General features: G+C 51.5%; 1 protein-coding gene across 13 annotated transcripts in view; it reads right to left on the reverse strand.

The window, feature by feature from the left end:
* The window catches only part of CLEC16A (C-type lectin domain containing 16A), a 200,216-nt gene that overhangs the window by 152,197 nt on the left and 26,580 nt on the right, over positions 1 to 21,439 (reverse strand). For 8 of the 13 annotated variants that reach the window (XM_001490219.7, XM_070231018.1, XM_070231016.1 and 5 more), the window contains 4 exons: positions 21,101 to 21,224; positions 18,217 to 18,391; positions 16,715 to 16,768; positions 13,139 to 13,252 (listed from right to left, as the gene is read on the reverse strand). In XM_001490219.7, the coding sequence (XP_001490269.3) occupies positions 13,139 to 13,252; positions 16,715 to 16,768; positions 18,217 to 18,391; positions 21,101 to 21,224 (467 nt within the window). The remainder of the gene's footprint in view (positions 1 to 13,138; positions 13,253 to 16,714; positions 16,769 to 18,216; positions 18,392 to 21,100; positions 21,225 to 21,439) is intronic. The other 5 variants (XM_070231014.1, XM_070231022.1, XM_070231013.1 and 2 more) reach the window with 1 other exon arrangement.

Consider the following 21,439-nt stretch of genomic DNA (forward strand, 5'->3'; position numbering starts at 1 on the left):
AAACGTGGGGCAAGGGATTCTGGCCTTCTAGAACTAAGCAGAATCATGGACATAAAGTGCCTTCAGAGTGTGGTGACACAGCAAGCATCCAACATATGGCAGTTACCTTCCTCTCCCTGCCTACATCAAAAAAAACATCACGGTGAAAATGAATTTGAGAACTTTCCAAAGGGATCTGCTTTTCTCGATGATCAGGTGTCGGAGAAGCGGGGGGATGGCAGGCTTACCGGGGAAATTTCAACCTTTAAAATGCAACCTACCCAGGAAACAGCTGGAAATAACCTAAATGTCCATCAATAGGGGACTGGTTAGGTAATTATGGTCTGTCCGCAAAGCGGGAATCCACGTAGATGTTAAAAAGACTGAGGTCTTTTTATACCTAGATATACTGATGCAGAAACTGCCCCAGGATGACAAAGCATGAACAGGGAACACAGCCACTCCCTCTCAGGCAAAGCTTTGCAAAGGCTACACGTGACGATGGAAACAACTTTTCCGGGAAAGCCGCATAAGAGCATATTAACATTTCATCTTTGGGGAAAGAAAGAAGGCGGGTGGTGCTGTGTGTGTACGCCTGCACAAGTGCACTTGTATCTTTTCATTTCTATACTTCTCCGTTTGGTTTGAAATTTCTAATCATGTATGCAAATTAACTTTTTTAAAAATTCAACAAGGATCAACTGTGGACTTTACTTTCTGTTTTCTTCTTCTCTGTTTGAACGACCTGATGTTTTTTCTTAATACTACTACCACCACCAAAATCCCACAGTTCCCGTGAGAAGCGGATAGAGCTTGGCTGGGAAAGGCGAGCAGAGTTTCGTGCTCGTTCCTGTTGCTCCTGCCGAGAGCCTCCTGGCTGCCGGCCTCCCAGGAATCCTGCGTCACCCTGGGCAATACCGATGTTCCGGAGGGAAAGCCCCCAGGAGAATTGGGGGGGGGGGATCCCATCCTTTCTGCCCCCACTGTGTTCTCAACACTAAACCAGGTGCCTGGAGCAGGGCACGGCCTTGATGGGCTGCTGCCTGCACGGGACTGCATCCAAAGTGAAGGTGAGAACAACAGAAAAAGAAGAAAAGGGAGGGAGGGAAGCAAAGAGGAGCCCGACCTCTTTGGGAGCTGGGCTGAGCAGAGGGGAAGGGCGGGTGCTGTGAAAGTCACCAAAAGAAGTGGGAAAGCCCACCTCAGGGTCAGAAACCAGATCTTCCCCTAAAGAAAGCACACACGCACGCCCCAGAGCAAAGTGTTCTGCAAACAGGTCTGTGTCTCCCAAATGCCACAAGCTCGGGAGCTCATCTCCCAGGGACCTGGAGCCTGCGCTGCAGAAGCGTGGAGGTACTCGGCCCTGCTTGCTGACTGCACAGATTCTGCCAGGGACCCAACTGGGGGAGGCAGGGGGAGACCTGGGATTCGGTAGCTGGACCTTTAGGCTGGCTTCTGGGGTCAGGGCCAGCTGAAGGCCAGCAATACGATTTCAGGGATGGCCCAAGGGCCTAAATGCTCCCTAAAGCATCTGCCCCTGACTGCTGGTTAATGACACCTTCCACCAGCCTCAGCCCTTCAACTTACAGCTTTGGTCCTTGCTTCAAAGTTACACACTCGAGAAGGTGATGCTTTGGGGGTCAGCGATAACTAAGGCCTTTCAGAGGCTGCCGGATCTGAGAGCAGGCTCTGCAAGGACAGCAAGAGGGGTTGGGAGCACGGGGACAGGAGGAAGGAGAGAAACACACGTGGCCGGGGTGTCTGCATGAAGGAGGGGAGGCAGCGCGGCCGATGCCGGAGATGTCAGACCGAGCGTCCTCCACGGGGTCGACGTGCCCCCTCTCAGACAGTCCCGGACACAAACCACACGCGATGAAGCAAGCTGCAAGCCATCAAGAAGCAAGGATTCTATTTACGGGTAAAAAACAAAACGATGGATTTAAAATATGTACATAGCTATCACTTTTTCCTGTGTTGATGGATATTGGCATGACAGGACACAGAGCAAGATCTGGAAGGATACACAAACTGAAAACAGTGGTTCCTTCTGAGGACGACACTGAGGTTGGGCGAACTTTCACTTTCTACTCTCGCCGTTTCTGTATCATTCAGTTGTTTTACCCCAAGAAAGTACTAGCAGAGCTACTTAAATGCAAAGAACACCTTTAAAAAAGGTCCCTAATGCCACTAACTGTAGACTTAAAAAGGGTTAATCCACCGTCAATGCTGTTACATGTATTTTACCACAATTAAAGAAGAAACCTGTAAAAGGGCACCTCTAGAGGTCAGAGTGGTGATGAGCCAGGGGGAGGGGCGGGAGGGTTGGTCACAGACCGAGGAGCTGTATAGCATGCCTGAAGTGCTTTCTGTCTTGACTGAATTACGCACAAATGTGATCATAAGTACAAAGCCGGCAAGCGGTATGCCTCAGATTACTGCCCTTTTATGCACTTTATTTATGTTATCCCTCAATCTAAAAGGACGTTTACCTAGAGGATTGTCAATAAAGGCAGGTCGTCACAGTGCCTTCAGGATAAGCTAGGAGCAAGCAGACAACTCGGGAAGCTGGGCTCTGCAGTCACCAGGGACTGACCGTTCACTCACTGAGCCCGGACTCAATGCCAAGTGCTGGGCTAAGGGCGAGGCGGCCACGGGCCACAGCTTCGCAGAGCTCATGGGCCAGCCAGGAGCAGGCCGGGTGCTGCGGTGTGTCCCACGCGGACACTGGGAGAAAGAGGGGCGATGGTGGCATGGAGGAAGGAGTGGGGAACTCTGCCAGGTCGGGGGTGGGGAGCTCAGGAGGGCTTCATGGAGAAGGAAATGACTGAACTGAGTTGTGAACGTTAACAGGAGTTCGCCAGAACACTTGGGAAGAGAGGAGAATGGGAGGAAGGCCAGCACGGAGCTCCGGCTTTCACCCTTTATTTCTGTCAAGGCCGAGGTCACTGGGAGCCGGTGTGCTTGGTGACAGCGGTGGTGCCCTGGGACACAATGTGCTTGGCCAGATCCCCAGGTAGCAGCCGGCACACAGAAAGTCAGGGGGGTGGTGCTGCGCCAGCCGGGCGGCCCCAGCCAGCTGTTCATGAAGAGTTCATGGTGCTCGTGGCCTGGGAAGAGATGCCAAGGTGCCCCGGCCTCAGCACCTGGGAGAGGCAGCCTGCTGAGCGGGCTTCCTTGAGCCTATTCAGTGGTGCAGTGGGGAGGGGAGAAGGCACAGGCTGGCAGTGGCCAGGAAAAGGAGTGTGCAGACACCAGGCGGGCCACTCTGGGAAGAATCTTGGTTGAGAAGAAAAGGAGAGGGAAAGAGACTGGTGGCCAGAGGGGGCAGGCAAGGGAAGGACAGGTGACGAGGCCCCGGGATTCTGTCTGGATCTGTAGGAGGTGTCAAACAATCAAGCTAAGAAAGCTCACCTTCCAGGCTCTCCCAGGCCTAGCCCACTCACCTTCCGAGGAAGCAACAAGAATCCTTTTGTTCAAACACCTCTGCTAAGTAATTTGAGAACCAGGAGGAAGGAGGCAGACGATGCTAACAAAAACATGCCTTGTCTAGGGGCCAACCTGAGCCCGATCCAGATCCATCTCAGAGCCACCCACTGGCCAGGTGACTGACCAAATGAGCCTCAGTTTTCTCATCTGTAAAACAGGGACACCAGCAGCTCCATCACACACTGCCACAGGTGGAAATGAGCTCCTGATGCAAAAATGCCGGGCAGAACGCCTGCCACAAAGGACACTCTAGAAATGTTTATTCACCTTCGAGCCCCTGGCAAATAGATGCCTAGGAGGAAGAGGGAAGAGCCGGGCTACTGTTTAAAAAGCAGTCACACTCTCTGCTTTAACCTTGACTCGCTCGTGCCTAGCAACTCACGTGCACTGGCTTTCTGGTTTGGGAGCAGGCTAGTCTTGGCCTCCCAAAAGGGCTCCTGGGCCCCTGGCCAGCCTTTCCCCACTCCAGCCTCAGGGCTGGACTGGCAGGGTCTACAGCGAAGGCAGAGGGGGATGCACGGGGACACTGGAGCAGCCCCAGCCCAGGCTCGGTGTCCCACTGGCCCGGGATTGAGTCCTGGCTGAGCTGCTCACTCCCTTCTCCTCTCCGGGCCTCAGTTTCCCCATGCATCAAATAGGCCTCAGATTAGCACTTCCTACACAGGGCTGCTGTGAGGCGCCAAGGGCGAGCACACGTTCCTGTTATTTTTTCCAGGTAGTAACAATCATCACAAATACCCAGCGAGCATTTGAAATGTGCCCAGCACAGCTCTGAACACGTTATCTACATTGACTCACTTTATCCCCCAGATGACCAAACGGGGAAGGAAGCTGCAGAGGGACCGGCCCAGGGTCACCTGCTGGCAAGAGGCAGTGCCAGGGCTTAAACCCAGGAAGTCTAGCCTCAGTGCCCACGTGCTCAACCGTTCTGCTGCACGGCTCCAACAGTGACGCCCTTCCACAAGCGCTCGCCGAGCCTCCCAAGGTGGGGCCAGCCCCGGGAGGATTGATGGTGAGGCCCTGCCGCGCCCAGATCACACTAATCGGAGAAGCAGGTAGCCCCATGGAGCAAAAGCTCAGGAGGGTTTACACATCACTCACCGGGCGGGCCTCTGACGACGATTACGGCCAACCACAACGTGTAATTACTTCCCACTTCTGGCTCATACACACAGAGACCACATGCCACAGGGGGTCACGGTGGCCCAGGGTGACACCAAGGAGAACCAATGGCACTGCCGCGAGTGGCTCTGCAGCTGGCTGTGAAGGGAGGCCGGGTAATTGCTGCGGAGCGAGCCTACTCTCGTTCCAGAACGAGGTGATCAGCAAGCCTGCGTCAGCCAGAGTAGACTCAGGGTGATGTATGGACGCATGTGTTACATGCCAAAGCATGAGTAATGTGGGCCCCCGAGCCGAGGCCTGAGCACACATCCAGAACGCTCGACTGCGCCCACAGCAGGGAGGCGACAGGCGGACGCTGACAAATCGGATGGGGAAGGGGAACCTACGGAGGGGGCACACAGGCCGCTTCCATTGACAAGAGGAGCATGCACTCTTCTCCATGAACTGGCCAATTATCAGGCAGCCTTGCAGCTGCAGAGGCAGGAAGCGAAGAAACATCCATTTCTCTGGAATCGGAACAATCTTGGGGCGTGGAGGACTGGCACTGCACACCCGCTCAGCACACCGACTTTGGGAGGGACAGCAGGTCACACCGAGACAGTGCTGTGCCTTCGCAGAAAGCAACCTCTGGGGTGTTGCTTGGTCTGTGGGAGACCAGCCGCATCCCCCTGGCCTTCTTCACCCACATCATCTTCTCTGTCCTCCTCAAGACTAGCATTGCTTGGTCTGTCCCCCTCCATGCTGTGTCTGGAATTCAATCAAGAGCCACTGGATGCTTGTGGGACCAATTTAATTACAAGATATTTACGATGGAAGAGGTATGTCTGACGCTTACGCAAAATGAAATACCTCATACTCTTTCATTAAACAATGGCGTACCAAGCATTTACTTGGTATTTCTTTAGGAGGAGTATTTTACTATGTTTTGTTCTCTAAAAAAAAGTAATTAGTTGTGAAATATTGGTGGCTCTCCATTAACAAAACATTCAGTCCGGAACATGACACTCCCCTACATCTCATGCTAACCTGGAAGTGACTATCATTGCAGACGGTGACCTAAGGGCGTGAAACAGAAACAGCATGGGGATTTGGGGCTGGACGCCTGCAACCCCCAACAGGAGGGTGACAAGAGAATGACCTCTTAACCTCTGGCAGTGTCAGCTTCCTCATGCGGAGAATGTGACGATAATACTACCTCACTCTTTGGGTTATTGTAAGCCTTATCGAGATGTGAAATGAGATGAACGAGCATGTTCCTCTTCTGCGAAACGAAAATGCTCCCCTCTCGCACCGACCCCGTACGTTTCCTGCATCCTGGCCTCTCTTCTGATCCCAGACACGCGGAGCTCTGTGACTCACCATTCTCCATACCTGGACCATCGTGGCCCTCGCCCCCCCACCCCCTCTCTCAGGAGGGCGAGCGCCTCAGTCTTCAGGCCTCAAACCCAATGTCAGCTCCTCAGGGACGGCTTCCTTCCCCATCGTCTCCCAAGGCTGTTTCGTATTTCTTCCCAGGTCCAAATCTCCATCTGTGTTGATGAGCTGGTTTCCTGTGTCTCTCCCCACCAGATCGTCAGGAGAGGACCATGTCTGTCTTGTTCGATCTGTATTCTCTGTGGCCAGCACAGCACCTGCCTGGAATCTGTGGTGCTCCACAAGTACTCGTGGGAGGGTGAGGGGAGAGGGAGCAAGCCAGTAAGCTCACAGTGAATGGGCACTGCCCTCATAAGGGGGCCCCAGCCAGAGTCCACAAGTCCCCCAGAGCACACTGCCTGAGTGAACGAAGCCCTCGAATGTTGTTTCTCTTTCTTTGCTCACGAAGCTTCCCAGAATCTGTCCCCACGCTTGGCTGGAGGTTCCCAGGAGGGTCCCCTGGGGTTAGGACGTGAGCAATGCAGCAAGTGGCCAGCGGGCAGTCAGCCTCAGGCCAGCCAGGACCGCAGAACTCACTGGGGAACCCCACTGTCTCCTGGGATGAGGGTGATACCCACGCGCCACGCTCACTGTCCCCCATCGGGAACGAGTGACTCACGCCTCCCCTCCTGGCCCACAGTCGTTAAACTGCTGGAGTGCCCAGAGAGGGGAGTAAACAGACTGGCCCCTTCTCGCCCATGTGCGGCCCCCAGCTCCTGCCAAGTGAAGCCCCCGTGAGCAAAACCGCACATCCCGGTTCGCAGACTGGCACTGACCAAGACTGGATTTCCGTGGCTCGTTAGAGATACGGGGCTTGATTCCCTCTTGAGATGTGTTATTTCAAGACAATCAATGTTTACTGCAGGAACCGTGCTAAACACTGGGGACGCGAAGGTTAGGCTGTTCCCATTTCTCTCAGTGTAAACTCCTGAGGCCTCCAATGGCCCACAGGGTGCCACAGGCTGCAGACCCTCGGGCCCTCCCTGACTTCATTTCCCACAACGCTCCGCCTCGCCATGCTGCTCCTTGCTGTTCCTCCAACACACCAGGGCCTTTGCACTGCCTGTTCCTTCTGGCCCAAACGCTCTTCCTCCAGATAGCTGTATGACTCGCTCCCTCACTTCCTTCAAGTCTGTGCCCCAATGTCACCTTCCCAAGGAGGCCCACCTTGGCCACGCTGTGGAGCCCTGCCCCTCCCTCTTCTCTGCTCGCTACTGCTGCTGTCTAGAGCACCTCTCACACTAACAGGCTCTACTGTTTGCTAACAGTTTTATTGTCCCTCTCTCTTTTCCCACCACAAGAGAAGCTCCTGGGGTCAGGGGTCTTTGTTTTGCTCCCTGGAGCATCTCCAGTGCCGAGAACAGTGCCTGGTACATGCCCAATAAAAACTTGTTGAATAGATGAATGAATAATTCTGACCCAGTTTCAAGGAACTCCGAGTCTGGTCAAAAAACTCAAATGCCTGAAGGGCCAGGCTGCTGATGAAAACTAACCAAGTCCCAGGGCAGAGACCGCAGGAGTGGAAGGTTCTGCATGTTTCTGTTCCCACTCCTGAGTTTCCTGATTTTTGCAGAAACCTGGAAGAAGTCAGCCATGGCTCAACACAGACTCGGGAAGGTCCCCATTCAGCGGGGGCGTGACACCACCTCACCCCATGGAGCCGTCTCTGGCCTTGTGGCCACCACAGCCCACTCTGTGTCACGCTGCCGGGCAGACACAGAAACGCCAGCTTGAGTCTGAGTCACAGAGCCTTCTCCACCCCACCCCACCCCCGCTTTGCCCACTCTGGTTTTCTCTGTTGGCTCCTCCAGGATGTGGCCGTTCCGAGAACCCCTGGGCCTCCTCTGGCTCCTGGACCAGGACCAGCACCCCTGAGCCATCAGGTCCAGTCACCTGCAGCCCTGCCTAGAGGCTGCTCCTCCGAGAGCCTCCATGCCACAGGACTTGTGTCAGTTGTCGCCACCTTGCACACAGGAGAAGGGGAGAGGCAACTGCCTCTGAGCCGTCTCTCGTCTACAACACCCTACTTGACACGTGGAACAGGTTGCCCTTTGGATTCTCTTTGATTCTGTCAGATCCTCCTACACGTGGACCCGTGCTGCCACACTCAACACTTCTGCAGGCAGTAAGGGCGCCTTGGAGCTGCGAGTCTGTTGAGGGATTACGGGACAGACCACCAGGGCCCGGCAGACGGGGAGAAGACACAACGGGCTCTAATTCTTTCGTGGGAATGTCTGCAGCAGTGCCAGTTAAGGCACTTGATTTATAGTAGTTTATCTTTTTCCTTCGGTGTTCACAGTCAACCCTCTCCCAGAGCCTGTTTCCACTCTCAGGAAGAAGAACGTGTGTGCTTCAGAACCAGCACTGATTAACCCAGGGTCACACGTAAGGTCAGGGTCACTGAAAGATGCGGGGACTCGAATCCAGGCTGCGAGGGGGGCTATCCTGCCAGAGGCATTCAATGCTCGGGAGGCTGAGCCACTGTCTGGTTCCAGCCTGGTTGGAAAGAGAGCCCTGAGCAGTGACCAGGGGACCCCAGCCAACGATTAATGCTCTGATTCTGCAAACGATCCAGAGAAGCCAGGCTGCTCTTTTCTCAGCTGCAGGTCCACATGCCATGTCCTGGCTGAACGTTCCGCTGGCAGAGGGTCCAGCTCCCAAAAAGGACAGGTGTCACATAGAGAAGTGGCAGCCAACACTTTAGGTGAGTGCTCACTCTTCTGGATCCCCAGAGAATCTTCTGGAGACTATCCCAATTGGCTGAAGTGGAGCCTATAGAGAGATGGTGGACGTCCTCATTTTGAGACTAACAAACCTATCTGGCCCCCAGGACTGAGTCCTGTTCTGAATTCACAGCCAGCCGACCATGTGAATGCGCATTAGCTCATTAAGTATGAGCACTTTCCAGACATTGAACCTGGGGCTGACTGAGCTGAAGGGCTCAGAATGCACATGAAGGCTCAGCCCACTGCGACTAACTTGCCACGTTTACTTTAGTGCTGTCGTCGTCGTCGTCGTCACCGTTGCTAATACTGGGCCCTCTGCGCCTTTGTGTCTGGCAACAAGGCGCCTCCCAAAGGGCTGCACAAAGTGTGCCTCTATGTCAATCATTCCCAGAAGGGAGGTCCCCAGTAGGGAACACCCGGTTGTTTGGCAGCCTCGGAAGCTAAGATCATTACAATGCTAATATCTAACGTCTAGGCCTTGATGTGTGCTGGGCCTTGGAATACACACTTGACACTGCATTTAGTCCTCTTCGCAAACCCATGTTTGTTATTCTAATTGCAGAGGTGAGGAAACTGAGGTCCTGAGAGGTGGACACACCTGGTAAGATGAGCCAGGATTTGAGGAGCTCGAGCAGTGTGGCTCCAGAATCCACTCCACTCGATTGCCTCTTAAGGCGGAAAGTGGAAGAGCAGCAAAAGCAACCCACTCTAGCACGCCTTCCCCCAAGCCTGGCTCTGTGCAGAGAAGGGGGCATGTGAGGGTCAGGCCCTGAGGCTATTTCTGTTCTGAGAGTCATTAGGAACATCACGAGGGCCCTTGTGACCCTGCCACTGGTTCACCCGAGTCATTCACTCCTGCAGTGAGTGCCCCCTGAGCATCTCTGGCAAGCCCCAGGATGGCCCAGGCGATGCAGGCATCTCTAAGGCACAGTGCCCTGTCCTCAGAGGGGATGGGAAGCCCAGGGAGGGCAGGGTCGTCTCCTTCCTGTGCACCCCTGCATCCCTGCTGAAGGAATGGATGAACGAATGCAAAAACTAAGGAAACTATTCCACACAAACCCAGGATGAAAAAAGCCCCTTTTTAAAAAAAGTACCTACAGGTAATGATGCATATCCCATAATCTAATCTATATGTTCTCTTTGCAAAAGAATGAGATGTTAGCAGTTTCAGAATTAGTGTTCTCTTACTCTCTTTTCCCCGACGAGAAACACAATCTGCTCTGCATTAGAATTATAGCAAGAACTACACCCTGGCAGGAACCATATGATTTTAATGCACAGATGAATTTCAATTAGACATTTATCTAACCATGCTTATGTGTTTTAAACCTAACCCTAAATTACAGACTTTTCAAATAACTCTGCTCTCCCCTCCGCTTCTCTCTCTTCAATTTTGGTTTGGTTTTATGAAAGGTCTGCTGGTAAAATGAAGCAATACCAGTAACTTATCTACAAATTACGGGAAGGAGAAAGTAGGTTAAAAAAGACCAAGAACTTAAAACAAGTATGATCAAACCACATCCGAGTTAGGCAGGAAACAATAGGAGACTGTTCTTGCTCAGAGGGAAGGAAGGTAAACCTTCCCAGGACTATTGTCAAACAAGCCATAAACGAGATGCTCCTCCACTCTTCCCGAATTTCAACTGTAGTCGTCAGAATGCAACAAACTTCGCTTTCGCATCGGGGAAAGGTAATAACCGGAAGTAGAAAGCTGACACTTTCACTTGGGCGAGCAATGCCTTCCATGCTCAAAAGAATCTCATTTTCAGTTCAGGCGTCCACCACGACGAGCGGCTGTGTCTATCACAATGGAGGCGGGAACTTCATCCCAAGAGGAGGCCATCAGGACAAAGAAAGGATCTCCTAAACGCTGCCTCTGATGAGAGCGTTCAACTAAAGTGGGGATGCTAAGCTGAGAGGTTGCCAGTAAGTCGCTGCAATTTGCTTTTGCTCAGATTGCAAACCCCACGTATCACTGTCAATATCCTGCTTGTGCTACTGGACTAGAGTTCTGCAAGATGTTACCACTGGGGGAAAAGCAGGGAAAGGGTACGGGGATCGCTCTGTGTTATTTCTTGCCACTGCATGCCAATCAATTTCAATGGAAAAAACCCAGTGCCCCGCCGATCTCTGGGTTCATCTCGTGGAACCTGAAGTCTAACCTCAGCAGGAGGGATGACATTCTGTGACGAAGCCTTAACACCATTTGGGGGTCTGGAATCATGCAACAAAAGAGAGCCACAGGGACCTAACACATTCCAACTTGTCATGAGTATCAACGCAGCAGGAGCCAGCAGCAGGTTGGGTGGGGCCTGGGCGGATGTGAGGGCAGCGACACCCCAGCTGCTGGGGGCAGCCTCTGAGAAGCCTCCTGCAGGAACACGCACACCATGGCACCAGATCTTCCCACTGCTCAAGACAAGCCTGAAATCCAGATTTTTATGCGAACCTTCCTAAATTTCACAGTTGGTAATTCATAAAATTTTCTTTTAAACACTTTGAAGAGCAAACCAAACAGCTCTGAGGGCCAGACTGCAACCTATAAGGCACTTGATGGGCACTTTAAATCTCTTTTCTCCCCATCCCCCCACCACAGCCCTCTGCAATAGGGCTTGCTCTCCCACTTTCCGAAATGGGGGCAATAACTTGCCCAGGGTGACCCGCTGGCTGCTGGGGTCCTCAGCAGCTCTGACCGGGCCGGCTGACTCAGCATTCCATTACTTGCCTTCACTCAGCAAAAGCTAGTTTAAGAAAGTTGCAAAAGAGCATCTCTGGCTCCATAAATGCCAAGTCAGCCCACATTTTCTGGACCATATGTTGTCATGACATGGACCATTAGGGGTGTCTCTCCTGTTTGACACTTGTCACTCCGTCACCTCTAGTTAAACCCTCTCACCACACACTACTCCTCCCCTCAGAGCACGTCCAGGACTTCAGACGGTACACTCAGTTGTCTATCTGATCAACAGCTCTCTCTCCTGGACTGGACTGGAAAGCTCCAATGCGACAGAGACTGTTTGGGGTTTTGTACACCCCTAGAGCTAGCACAATGCCTGATCCCAAGAAAGGGCCTAATAAATACTTGTTGAATGAATCAAAAAAGGATGGGCCACACAAACGCCGTGAAAAGGCCCTGAGCAATTCAGCTGAACTAATGCCACCACCACCAAGGACAGAAAGTTTCTGGAAACCTTTTCAAAGGCTCCAATGCTCCCTCAAACGGCCTGGCCAAGCCACCGCATGCCAGAAAAACCAGAAGGACAGGGCACTCTCGTAATCGTACTCCATGCAGTTCCGGCCTTTCATGCTTCGGGATCACACTCCGCCCACTCACTCAGATATAGCAGCAGAGGCCACTGCCAAGGGCAAGCCCAGCCCTTTCACCTGTGTGCCTACTGCCTGAGAACCTGGCTGCAGAGCCAGGGCCCTCATGAAACAGCCTTTGTGTCAAACACTGTGCTCACCTCGACATGAACTGCCAAGCCTGTGCTGCAGCAGATGCAATGGCATACAAGACACCTGCCACCAGCAGCCTACAGCAAGTAAGATCTCCGATAAGAGGGAGCCAGGAGCAAGGGCCTTCCAGGCTGTGGGTATGGTAAGGGCACAGGCATGGAGGTGGAAACCCAGGGCATACTGGGGAAAGAACGAGCTGTACCAGGACTAAGGCAGCCTGGAGCTCAGCACACGTGAGCAGGATGGAGAAGGGAAGGCTGGCAAGAGACAAAGGCCCAGCTTGGAAAGGTTCAGGAGAATGTTCAACACTGGTCTCAGGTGTTTTCCTCTAGCAGAGCACAAAACGCAACTTCAAGGCTCCTGCAAACCACAAACATGCTCTATTTAGATGACAGTACAGGGATAACTGGGGAGATTTTGCACCAAAATGCAGATTTCCAGGTTTTCTGGAAACATGAGAAAATCAGGCAATATTGCATCCATACTCCTACAGAGCAACTACAGGCAGAGGTGGGATGGCAGCTGCTCACAGAGGACACATACACCTTCCAATTTGCCACAGTCCCCACCACTCCCTACTGCTCTCCCCTGGGGCCTGCATCATTCATACAAGTTCCCTGTCCAGCCTCTGTAGATATCTGTGTCTTAGATGAGGTATTCTCTCATTCTGTCCCAATAATAGTGTCTCACAGATACGCAATCTGAGGCCCAGAGCAGTAGAAATCCATGTTTACTAACATACGATCAATCAAATCCACTTAGTACCCAACCTAGATTTTCCTCGGTATGCATTTCAAGACTCTGATTAGGTTCCCTGAATCCCAGACCAGCTTCTGCATCATTGTTGCTGTATAACCAGAATGTTGGTTTCTGGTTTTAGAGAAACACACACAATAACAAAACGAGCAACGGCCTCTTATCAATGTCTCAAAACAGCCCCCATGCGAATGACTTACACAACTTCTCTGAACGTCCTGTTCAGTCTTCGCGTACATCTCAGACAGATCCCCATTCAGGATGACCTCAGCTAACGAGTTCACCAGGGGCGCGTGATGTATAATTAGGAAGACCTGGTGAGAAAGAAGAGACGTGTGTAGTCTTTCAACCTCTTCCCCCCTCGATCTGAAACAGCTCGGCTGGGCTGCAAGGCCCTGGATGACGCAGCAATCCCTGTGACGAAGAACAGGTCACATTTAGGAGAAACCAGTCACACTCTTCTCCTTTGAGGGCTGGCCCTTTCTTCATTCCGACTATTGCCTAGTTGGCTGGCTGCTCCTCAGTGGAAGGAAGTGCAGTAAAGTGAGACCGTCCCTCATGGTGGGGCGAAGCCAAGTCCAGCCGAAGGGGAGCAACTCGGGAAAGGAGCAGCCACACCAGCACACTCCTCCCTGTCCACAGGCATTCTCGTGTCAGATTCGATTATGACGAGACCAGAGGGCACCCGCCCAATCCTTTAGTTACGCGGGAAGGGGCCCGAGAATCTTGTTCCAATCAAGGACTTGGCAAAGGGTCGGCTGCACAGATTCCATCCCTGGAATGACCTCTGACCCCGGTGGTGGGTGTCAGCACACTAGGATTCCATGGCAGCACAGGTAGGTGTGGAAACTGTGGGGAAGAAAAGCCACACGAGCCAGAGACCGACCTAGTCGTGCCAGGATGTAAACTCAGCAGGCGCTGGGCTGTCCGGGACGTCCCTGCCACCCCACCCTGTTGCCCAATGCTCAGTGGACCAGCTTTAGGGTTCAGGGTATTCAAAATGGCCTGGCCAAGCAGGTTGAGGCACACCTGCTACTTTGTTTTAAAATGCAAAGGCAACGTGGGTGTAGCATAGCATGGATCTGCCATCTGTATATAAAAAGGGAGCGTGTGCACATTTGTATTTGCTTATGCACATATGGAAAAGCTTCTACACTTTGGCACTATAGTCGGGCCATAATTCTGTGTTGTGGGGGCCGTCCTGTCGCTGCAGGATATTGGGCAGCATCTCTGGCCTCTACGCACCAGATGCCAGTAGCACTCCCTCCCCCAGTCATGACTACCAAAAATGTCTCCAGACATTGCCCAGCATCCCCTGGGGTGGGTGAAATTGTCCCCAGCTGAGAAGCCCCAGCAGAGAACTCTCTGGAGGGACACAGGAAAACCCTCTAACTACAGTTGTCTCTGGGGATAGAAATCAGGAGACTGAAAACAAAAGTAGAAAGGAAACTTGGTTTTCACCTGTTTGAACTTTTTAACTTAAGAAAATTTTTTATTAAAAAAATCAATGTTGTAAATTAAAAAAGTAAAGGCAGAAACTGAAACACTGCCTGCCTCTGGGCAGTGGGTCTGGGTGCCTGGGGGACAGGGGTAAGAGGAGACTTTTCCCTGTATGTCGTTTTGTACTGTTTGAATAGGGTGAATATATTGTCCAAAAAAATAAATACAATTCAGATTAAAGGTACAGGCAGAATAGCCAAATGTGGTACCTACCTAAAAAAAAAAGGCACATCTGTTTTTAAAACACTGCACAGTGACTATCAGAGAGACTACATAGTATGAGCAAACGAGTTAACCCACGTCCAGGGCTGTGGCAGGCATTCAAATGCTAGCGATGATGATGATGATGATGATGATGACAATGAGGATTTTTCTCACCTTCATCATGGCCAAATTACTGTCGCACTTCTCCAAAAACAAAACAAAACCCCAGTCACTGAGTTCATTCATTCCACAAATGTCTGTTGGGCACCTGGTTTGAATGTGACCCTAACTGATCATTTATCCATGCTTCACTGAGTTCGCAAACATTCACTGAGGACCTATTAAGGCCCACAAGACGAAGGCCACCGACTCCCGCCTGTGGACACAGTGCCCAGTCCTTTCTGAGCTCTGGATGGACAGAAGTGGGGGAGGGCCAGTCATCACACGGTACGTGGAAACGTGCGCAGACCGGACTCAAAGCTGGGACATCCTGTCTGCGCCACACTCTCGTTGTGAGTGGCCATTTAGTTTCGGCAGGACGGCATGCCCTCTCACACTAAATTAATGCTGTTAATGTGAATCTTCTTGGTTTTGTAGCTGTGCTTGTAAAATAATTTATAAGGATGCTTACGGACACGGGACTCAAGGTTTCCACACATTTAGGCAAAATTATGATGACGCTAAATGAACAGGTGGGGGAACGGAGGACTCCGTTACTCAAGCCGAGGAACCCCAGATTAGAAGCTATGCTTTTTGCGTGATACTGAAACAAGTAATTAGGGGCCAGAGCTGCTGCTCCTTCACTAAGAAAACAGGAGAAAAGGGGTTCTCAGAGAAAAGGTGTGGCCTGACCCCTCTCCATTAACATGCCAGCTGTGGGGGTGGGCAGCCGTGCTCCTCGAGGACACTGCCTGTGCATCACTCCAACAGCTGCAGGGTCCTGAGGCTGTGTGCCACGGGATTCCTGTGGCTGAGCATCTGGCCTGGTCAAGTCCTGCCAGACTCCCACAGTCCCGAGCAGGAGATGCTGTCGGATTTCTAACGAGGCGGCAGAGAAAGGTGCCAGGAGACGCTGAGGTTTGCAACGTGCTCCGTTGCACAGAGGGGCATTCAGAAGGCATAGGCAGCAGGGCAGCGCTCCTGAGCAAGCAGAGCCCCCATGACACAGGCCTGAGGGCGGACAGTGAGCAGGCCCCATGCGGATCCCGACTGCCCTGCCGCTGAGAGGAGGCCAGGTCTGCATCTCTCTTCAGGCCAACCGGAGACAGCCCCACCTCAAACTTGAAACAGCCCAGGGACCAAGTTAGAAGGACATTCTCTCAGCAAAGCAAATAAATACCTGCGCCATTGCAGGAGTGGGAACAGTGCTCTGCTCAAACGTCTGACGACTTGACAGTCTAGAGAGATGGCCTGAGAGTCTGGACTGCTAGTAATAAAAATATTTTTAAAGTTATGTAACTGGGTCACCATGGAGTTTTTCCCTTCTTGTAAATATTACATAATTACGAGAAGGAAATACACTTGTTTAAGAGGGGAGGCAGACAAATTGGCTCAAGACACAAATCCTGGAACTGAGGTTGCTACGAGATACCTTCCAGAAGGTAATCTGGGAAGCAGAATCATGAAGAAAGCCTTTAAAAACCGCCTCGTTAGTGGAAGGTTGTTAACCCAAGGTTGCTGTGTCTACGCTCACAGCGAGTCCTGCAGTCTGGGGCTTATTTCAAAATGCCGTCAATAAGACCCATGCAGGCCACATCTCCAGGGTATTGAAAACACTCCCTGGTTGTTTTGGAAACCACAGTCCCCATGGTAAAAATCAACTACATACCTGGTGGGTTTGATTTATTTTTTATTTTGCCTTAAATTTCCAGCCACTGCCACGAAGAAGACACACAGCACCTCGATGCAGTGTCTGGAAAATAGAATCCCCTCTCCTTTTCTTGTTATTTTATTTCAAGATGGGGACACAGAGAGAGAAGACATGGAGAGCTGGCCTGGGAAATTCTGGACAGGTGGCAGCGCTCCATGGACCCCCAGATGCAGTGGGGTCATGCCGGCACGATCAGACATACCTGCGACAGGAGATAGAGAGAAACGGGCAGGCTGATCTTCGGTCTTTCTCCTCCCTAGCGAAGGCCGAGGGGAAAGAGAGAGAGAAGTCCGGGTCACACACGTGAGTGGCACAAGATACATGACGCCAAAGGCTTCTGTCTGAAAGAGAGGCGCCCTGTCCCCGGACTTCCTCCATGACCCCAAGGCTGTCCTTTCCTGGTGCTAGTCAAAAGTCCACTCTGCAAAATAAATTCGCAACCAAATCCCGCTCATGCCATCTGCGAGGGCACTATTTCTCCACCTGAGAAATCTTTCACCATTAGTCACGGATTAGAGTCTGGCCCCCGCAGAACCAGCTCCTTAAATTACCGAGAATGTTAATTTCCCCCAGCTGGGGCGCGGAGAGCCGGGCAGGAGAGGCCCCCGGAGGCCTGTTCTCAGGAACAGCTTTCCCGGCAGCCGCCAGGGAGAGGCCGGGGCGCCCTGGCCTCAGAGAAGCCCCTCGTTTGTGCCGAGCTTCAGAGAGCTCCATCTCCCACCAACCCTGTGAGGATCTTGAGGACCCTCATTTCGCTCAGGGAGGTTAACTGCCTTGTCCAAGGTCGCAAAGTGAGGAAAGGCAAGAGGCAGAATTTGCAGCCGGGTCTGAAAACTCCAGTTCCCATGCTTTCTCGCTGCCCCCCAGAGCTGCCTCTGGCAGATTTAGTTAGGGTTGCAATTTTCTTCCACTTACTTATTTTTAGTGATAATCTCCATGCTCCATCTCCAAAAAGAAAGCTCCATCCCCTTGGGACACATCTGCAGAGGCAGAAACCAGCTGGGCTGTCCTGCTTCCTGCCAAGGCCTCTACCCCTTAACCCTGGGAGGGGCTGGGCGAGGGTCTCCCCTCCCCAAAGTGGCAGTTCTCATGGGGGAATCCAAGACCACCAGCTCAGAATCACCTGCGGGCAGGTTAAAGATGCAGATTCCTGGTCGACCCTAGACCCACGGAGCCAGAATCCCGGAGAACAGGGGGAGGGTACCCAAGGATGTGCATGTGAACAGGCACTGTCCCCACAAGGGATCGGAGGCTGCTAACTGCGGACAATCATGGCCCTGGGATCTTTTCCCAAGTGCACTCCGACCCTCCCCGTCCATTCTGTGCACGCTTTGTGGCTGGCTCTTCTCCAAGTCAATTAGTGCTGGCCACTGTCAGAAAAAGTTACCAGGGATGAGAACACCTCAAGAGAAGGATGCGTAGAAACCTAAAACCTAAACCTGCAGAGGTTTACTGTTTCCCTCTGACGTCAGTATTCTCTTCTCGTTCACTCTCACAGTCTACACACACAGTCTCTCCCTGCATCTCTCCCTCTCAGGAAATAAGAGGGAAGGAAAGGAAAACCAGCATGCTTTGAAAGGAATCTCGCTCAGCTTCAAAGCCTTGGTCCCTTGCAGAGCTCAGTCCTATTCAAAGGGCCCACTGTTCCCCCTTCTGAAGACGGCCCGCAGCCACGGGAGCAACGGGGCCAGGCCCCAGGCCCACCTTGTCCTGGTTCTCCAGCGAGTACACGTAGAGCGGCAGGAAGAGCCTGTTGAGCAGGTGGTCGGTGAGCACGTCGTTGAGGAACTCACAGTTGATGATCAGGATGTCATTGAGATAGTGCAGGTGGTCCAGGTGCTCGGCCACCAGGTCACTCAGTTTCCCCCGATTCCGGTGCCTGCCAGGAAAAATGACACCCTCAGCCTGGGAGCCGAGGCTCAGGGCCCTTGGGCCTGGCATCAATGGCCCAGACTTAGGTCACTGGTGCTGCATTCCTACAACCAATATTTGAGCCAGTCTCAGGAGGCACCTATCCTGGCCCGACAGGTGGCATACACAAAAAGAAAATGGACAGGTCCACTGCAGTCGACTTTAGGGGACTCCTGGGGTCCCTCACCCTCTGGGCGTCTCAGTACAGCTCACTCACCAGCACCACCACAGCCAAAAACAAAATGAGTAAATAAAGCAAAAACCAGCTAAGCCCTAGCAAGTCATTTCTCAGGAGCAGCCACTAGTCGCTGTGGCAAGATCCCTGGCTCCCAAGATAAGCGGCATTAATGAAGCAATCAATCCTTGCTAATTAAAATGCTCCAGAGGAGTTCTGAAGAGAAAAGCAGGCCTCAGCAGCCGTGTCTGACCCACGGGCCCCGACCATGGGGCATGGTGCATAGCCGCGACACCCTAGCCCCAGGAGGGCCCTGTCTCCTTGCCTCAATGCAACAGGCATGGGGGCTGGGCCCCACGGGTGGGTCAACCTCACACTCACCAAGGGCAGGACCCCTAAAACAACCCCTAAAATGCCACCCCCAAAGAGGTCTCTTTTGCTAAGAGCAATCTAGCTAGGGCGAGACATCCTGTTTGTATTGTGATTATTACTCAAGTAATAGTCATTTTAGAAGACAGAAAAGTAAAGAAAATAAAAGCAAAAAAAGTTAGTTCCTTTAGTCCCACCGCTAACAGACAGTATTTTGGGACTTCAGACCCGATAGTCTGTTTTTCCATGTTTCTATGTCTCCCTATGGGCGCATCCCAAATGCAGGTGTTACCTATCTACCCATCTAACTATATGAGTCAAAACAGGAGCAATTTTGCTCCTTTTATGTGATTTCCAATAATAATTCCTTATTATACTTTAACAAGATATTTGGTAAATATTTATAGCAAATACATGTGGTAAAGCCTAGTAGGAGGATGAGGACCTATGAACTCACATCCCCCTGAGCCCCAGAACATTACATACGATGTTTCGCAATCTTTTCCCCATTCAATAAGATACTGCGGGAATTTTTCTTTAGTAAGATAGTTAAAGCACTTGACTCTTTAAAGCTTTAGTTTAAAAAATATCTTATCAAAGTAATATAAGCAGATGGGTTTAAAAATTAAATAGTCCTGATAAGCTGGTAGTAAAATCTAGCAGCTCCTGGCCCAGCCGCCCCAGCCCAGCCCACACTCCACAGGAGGCAGTTTTTAACTCTTCTAGTTGCTTCTAGGAAAGCTGCGAGGACCTCTACTTTACAATCGAGCCATTTGGGATATTACGTATCGGCCTCCTGCTATGACAGAGCTCTCTGCATTCGCTCTGCCCCTTCTCCCAAAAGTCACAGCCATTGGTGCTGACACTGTCACAACCACTCAGTGTGGAGCCAAAGAGAGGCCCAAGAGTTCACGGCCTTCCTCGTATAAACTCTTGTTCTTTCTGGAGTTAAGTGCCTCGTCACGTTTCACATCCATGACTGTTCATATCCATACGGTCCCTATTTTCCCAAATGCTCCGTGAGATCTGCCATCTACCCATCCTTGCTTCTTTCCCAATATCGGAGCTAATATTCTCTCTCTCTAGCCCACCTCCCCCTAGGAGACCCCTCTCCCAGGTCCCTTTATCGACCTGACTCCACCTAGGTGTGCCTCTCACCAGGTCTGTGCAAAGCTGTCATTCTGGGGCAGTGGTTCTCAACCGATGGCGATTTTGCCTCAAAGGAGACATCCGGCAACGTCTGGAGATGTCTGTGGTCATTCCCAACTGGAAAAAGGGTCCTACTGGCATCTAGTGGGTGGAGGCCAGGGGTGCTGCTAACACCCTCCAATGCACAGGACAGCCCCCACAGCAAAAGACCACCCAGTTCAAAAGATGGATAGTGCCGAGTGGGAGAAATCCTGCTTTGGAACACTCATCACTCTGGGGCCCAAATCACCATCCTAATCTTTTTTTTTTAAACAGATTTGCTGGGATATAATTCACATATCGTAAAATTCACCCATTTGAAGTATGCAATTTAATGGCTTTTAGTATACTCAGAGTTGTCCGACCGTCATCACAATCAATTTTAGAACAGTTTTACCCCCTGCCACTAAAAAAGCCCTGTCTAGACTCACAGGCAGTTGCTTCCCATTTACCCCGACGAGCTCCCTCCTCCCGCACTAGGAAACCACTAATCCACTCTGTTTCTCTGGATTTGCCTGTTCTGGGCATTTCGTATAGATGGAATGTGGTCCTTTGCATCCGGCTTCTTTCGCTTAGCATTATGATTTCAAGGGTCATCCACGGTGTGGCATGTGTCAGAACTGCATTCCTTTTTACTGCTGAATACTATTCCATGATATGCAGGTACTATACTTTGTCTACCCACTCACGAGCTGACAGTTCATTTTACGCCCAGCACCCCGGCTACGGGTGTACTGAATTTACTCACGCCATCCCTCTCTGGGAGGTATGTGAGTCGTTTCCAACTTTCCGCTGTTACAAACAGCAGACAGGTGGGCGGACCCTTTGCGAGTATGGAAGTCCCTATTCTGCCTAGTCCTGTTCAAGCGTTTATTCTTCCTCGATGAAACGAACTCTCCCGTAACCGCTCTATCTATCCAGGAAGCACCCCCGGAGGTCACTTACTCCTCATCAGTCTGCACACAGTTATCAAGTTCGATCACGTGGCTCCCGATGAACCAGACCAAATTGGAGAAGTAAGGAACAGCAGTTTTATCTCGGATGTAGTGCAGCATGGCCTGGTTATCCACTGAGGAAATTCACAAAAGAAGAGAAAAAAAAGTCAAGCTACCAAAAATAACTTGTGGGAGATTAAAAAAAAACAAAAAACCACAATGAAAAAGCCCTCTACTATAATCTCAATCTTTTCTGTCTTTCCTGGAAATACTTGAAAATGGTTAGCTTATTCATAAAACTATACTCATCAAGGCAGTTCTGATGCCATTTTTGTAATTAATAAATTAA

Source organism: Equus caballus, chromosome 13 (genome assembly GCF_041296265.1).
Source record: "Equus caballus isolate H_3958 breed thoroughbred chromosome 13, TB-T2T, whole genome shotgun sequence".
Lineage (NCBI taxonomy): Eukaryota > Metazoa > Chordata > Mammalia > Perissodactyla > Equidae > Equus > Equus caballus.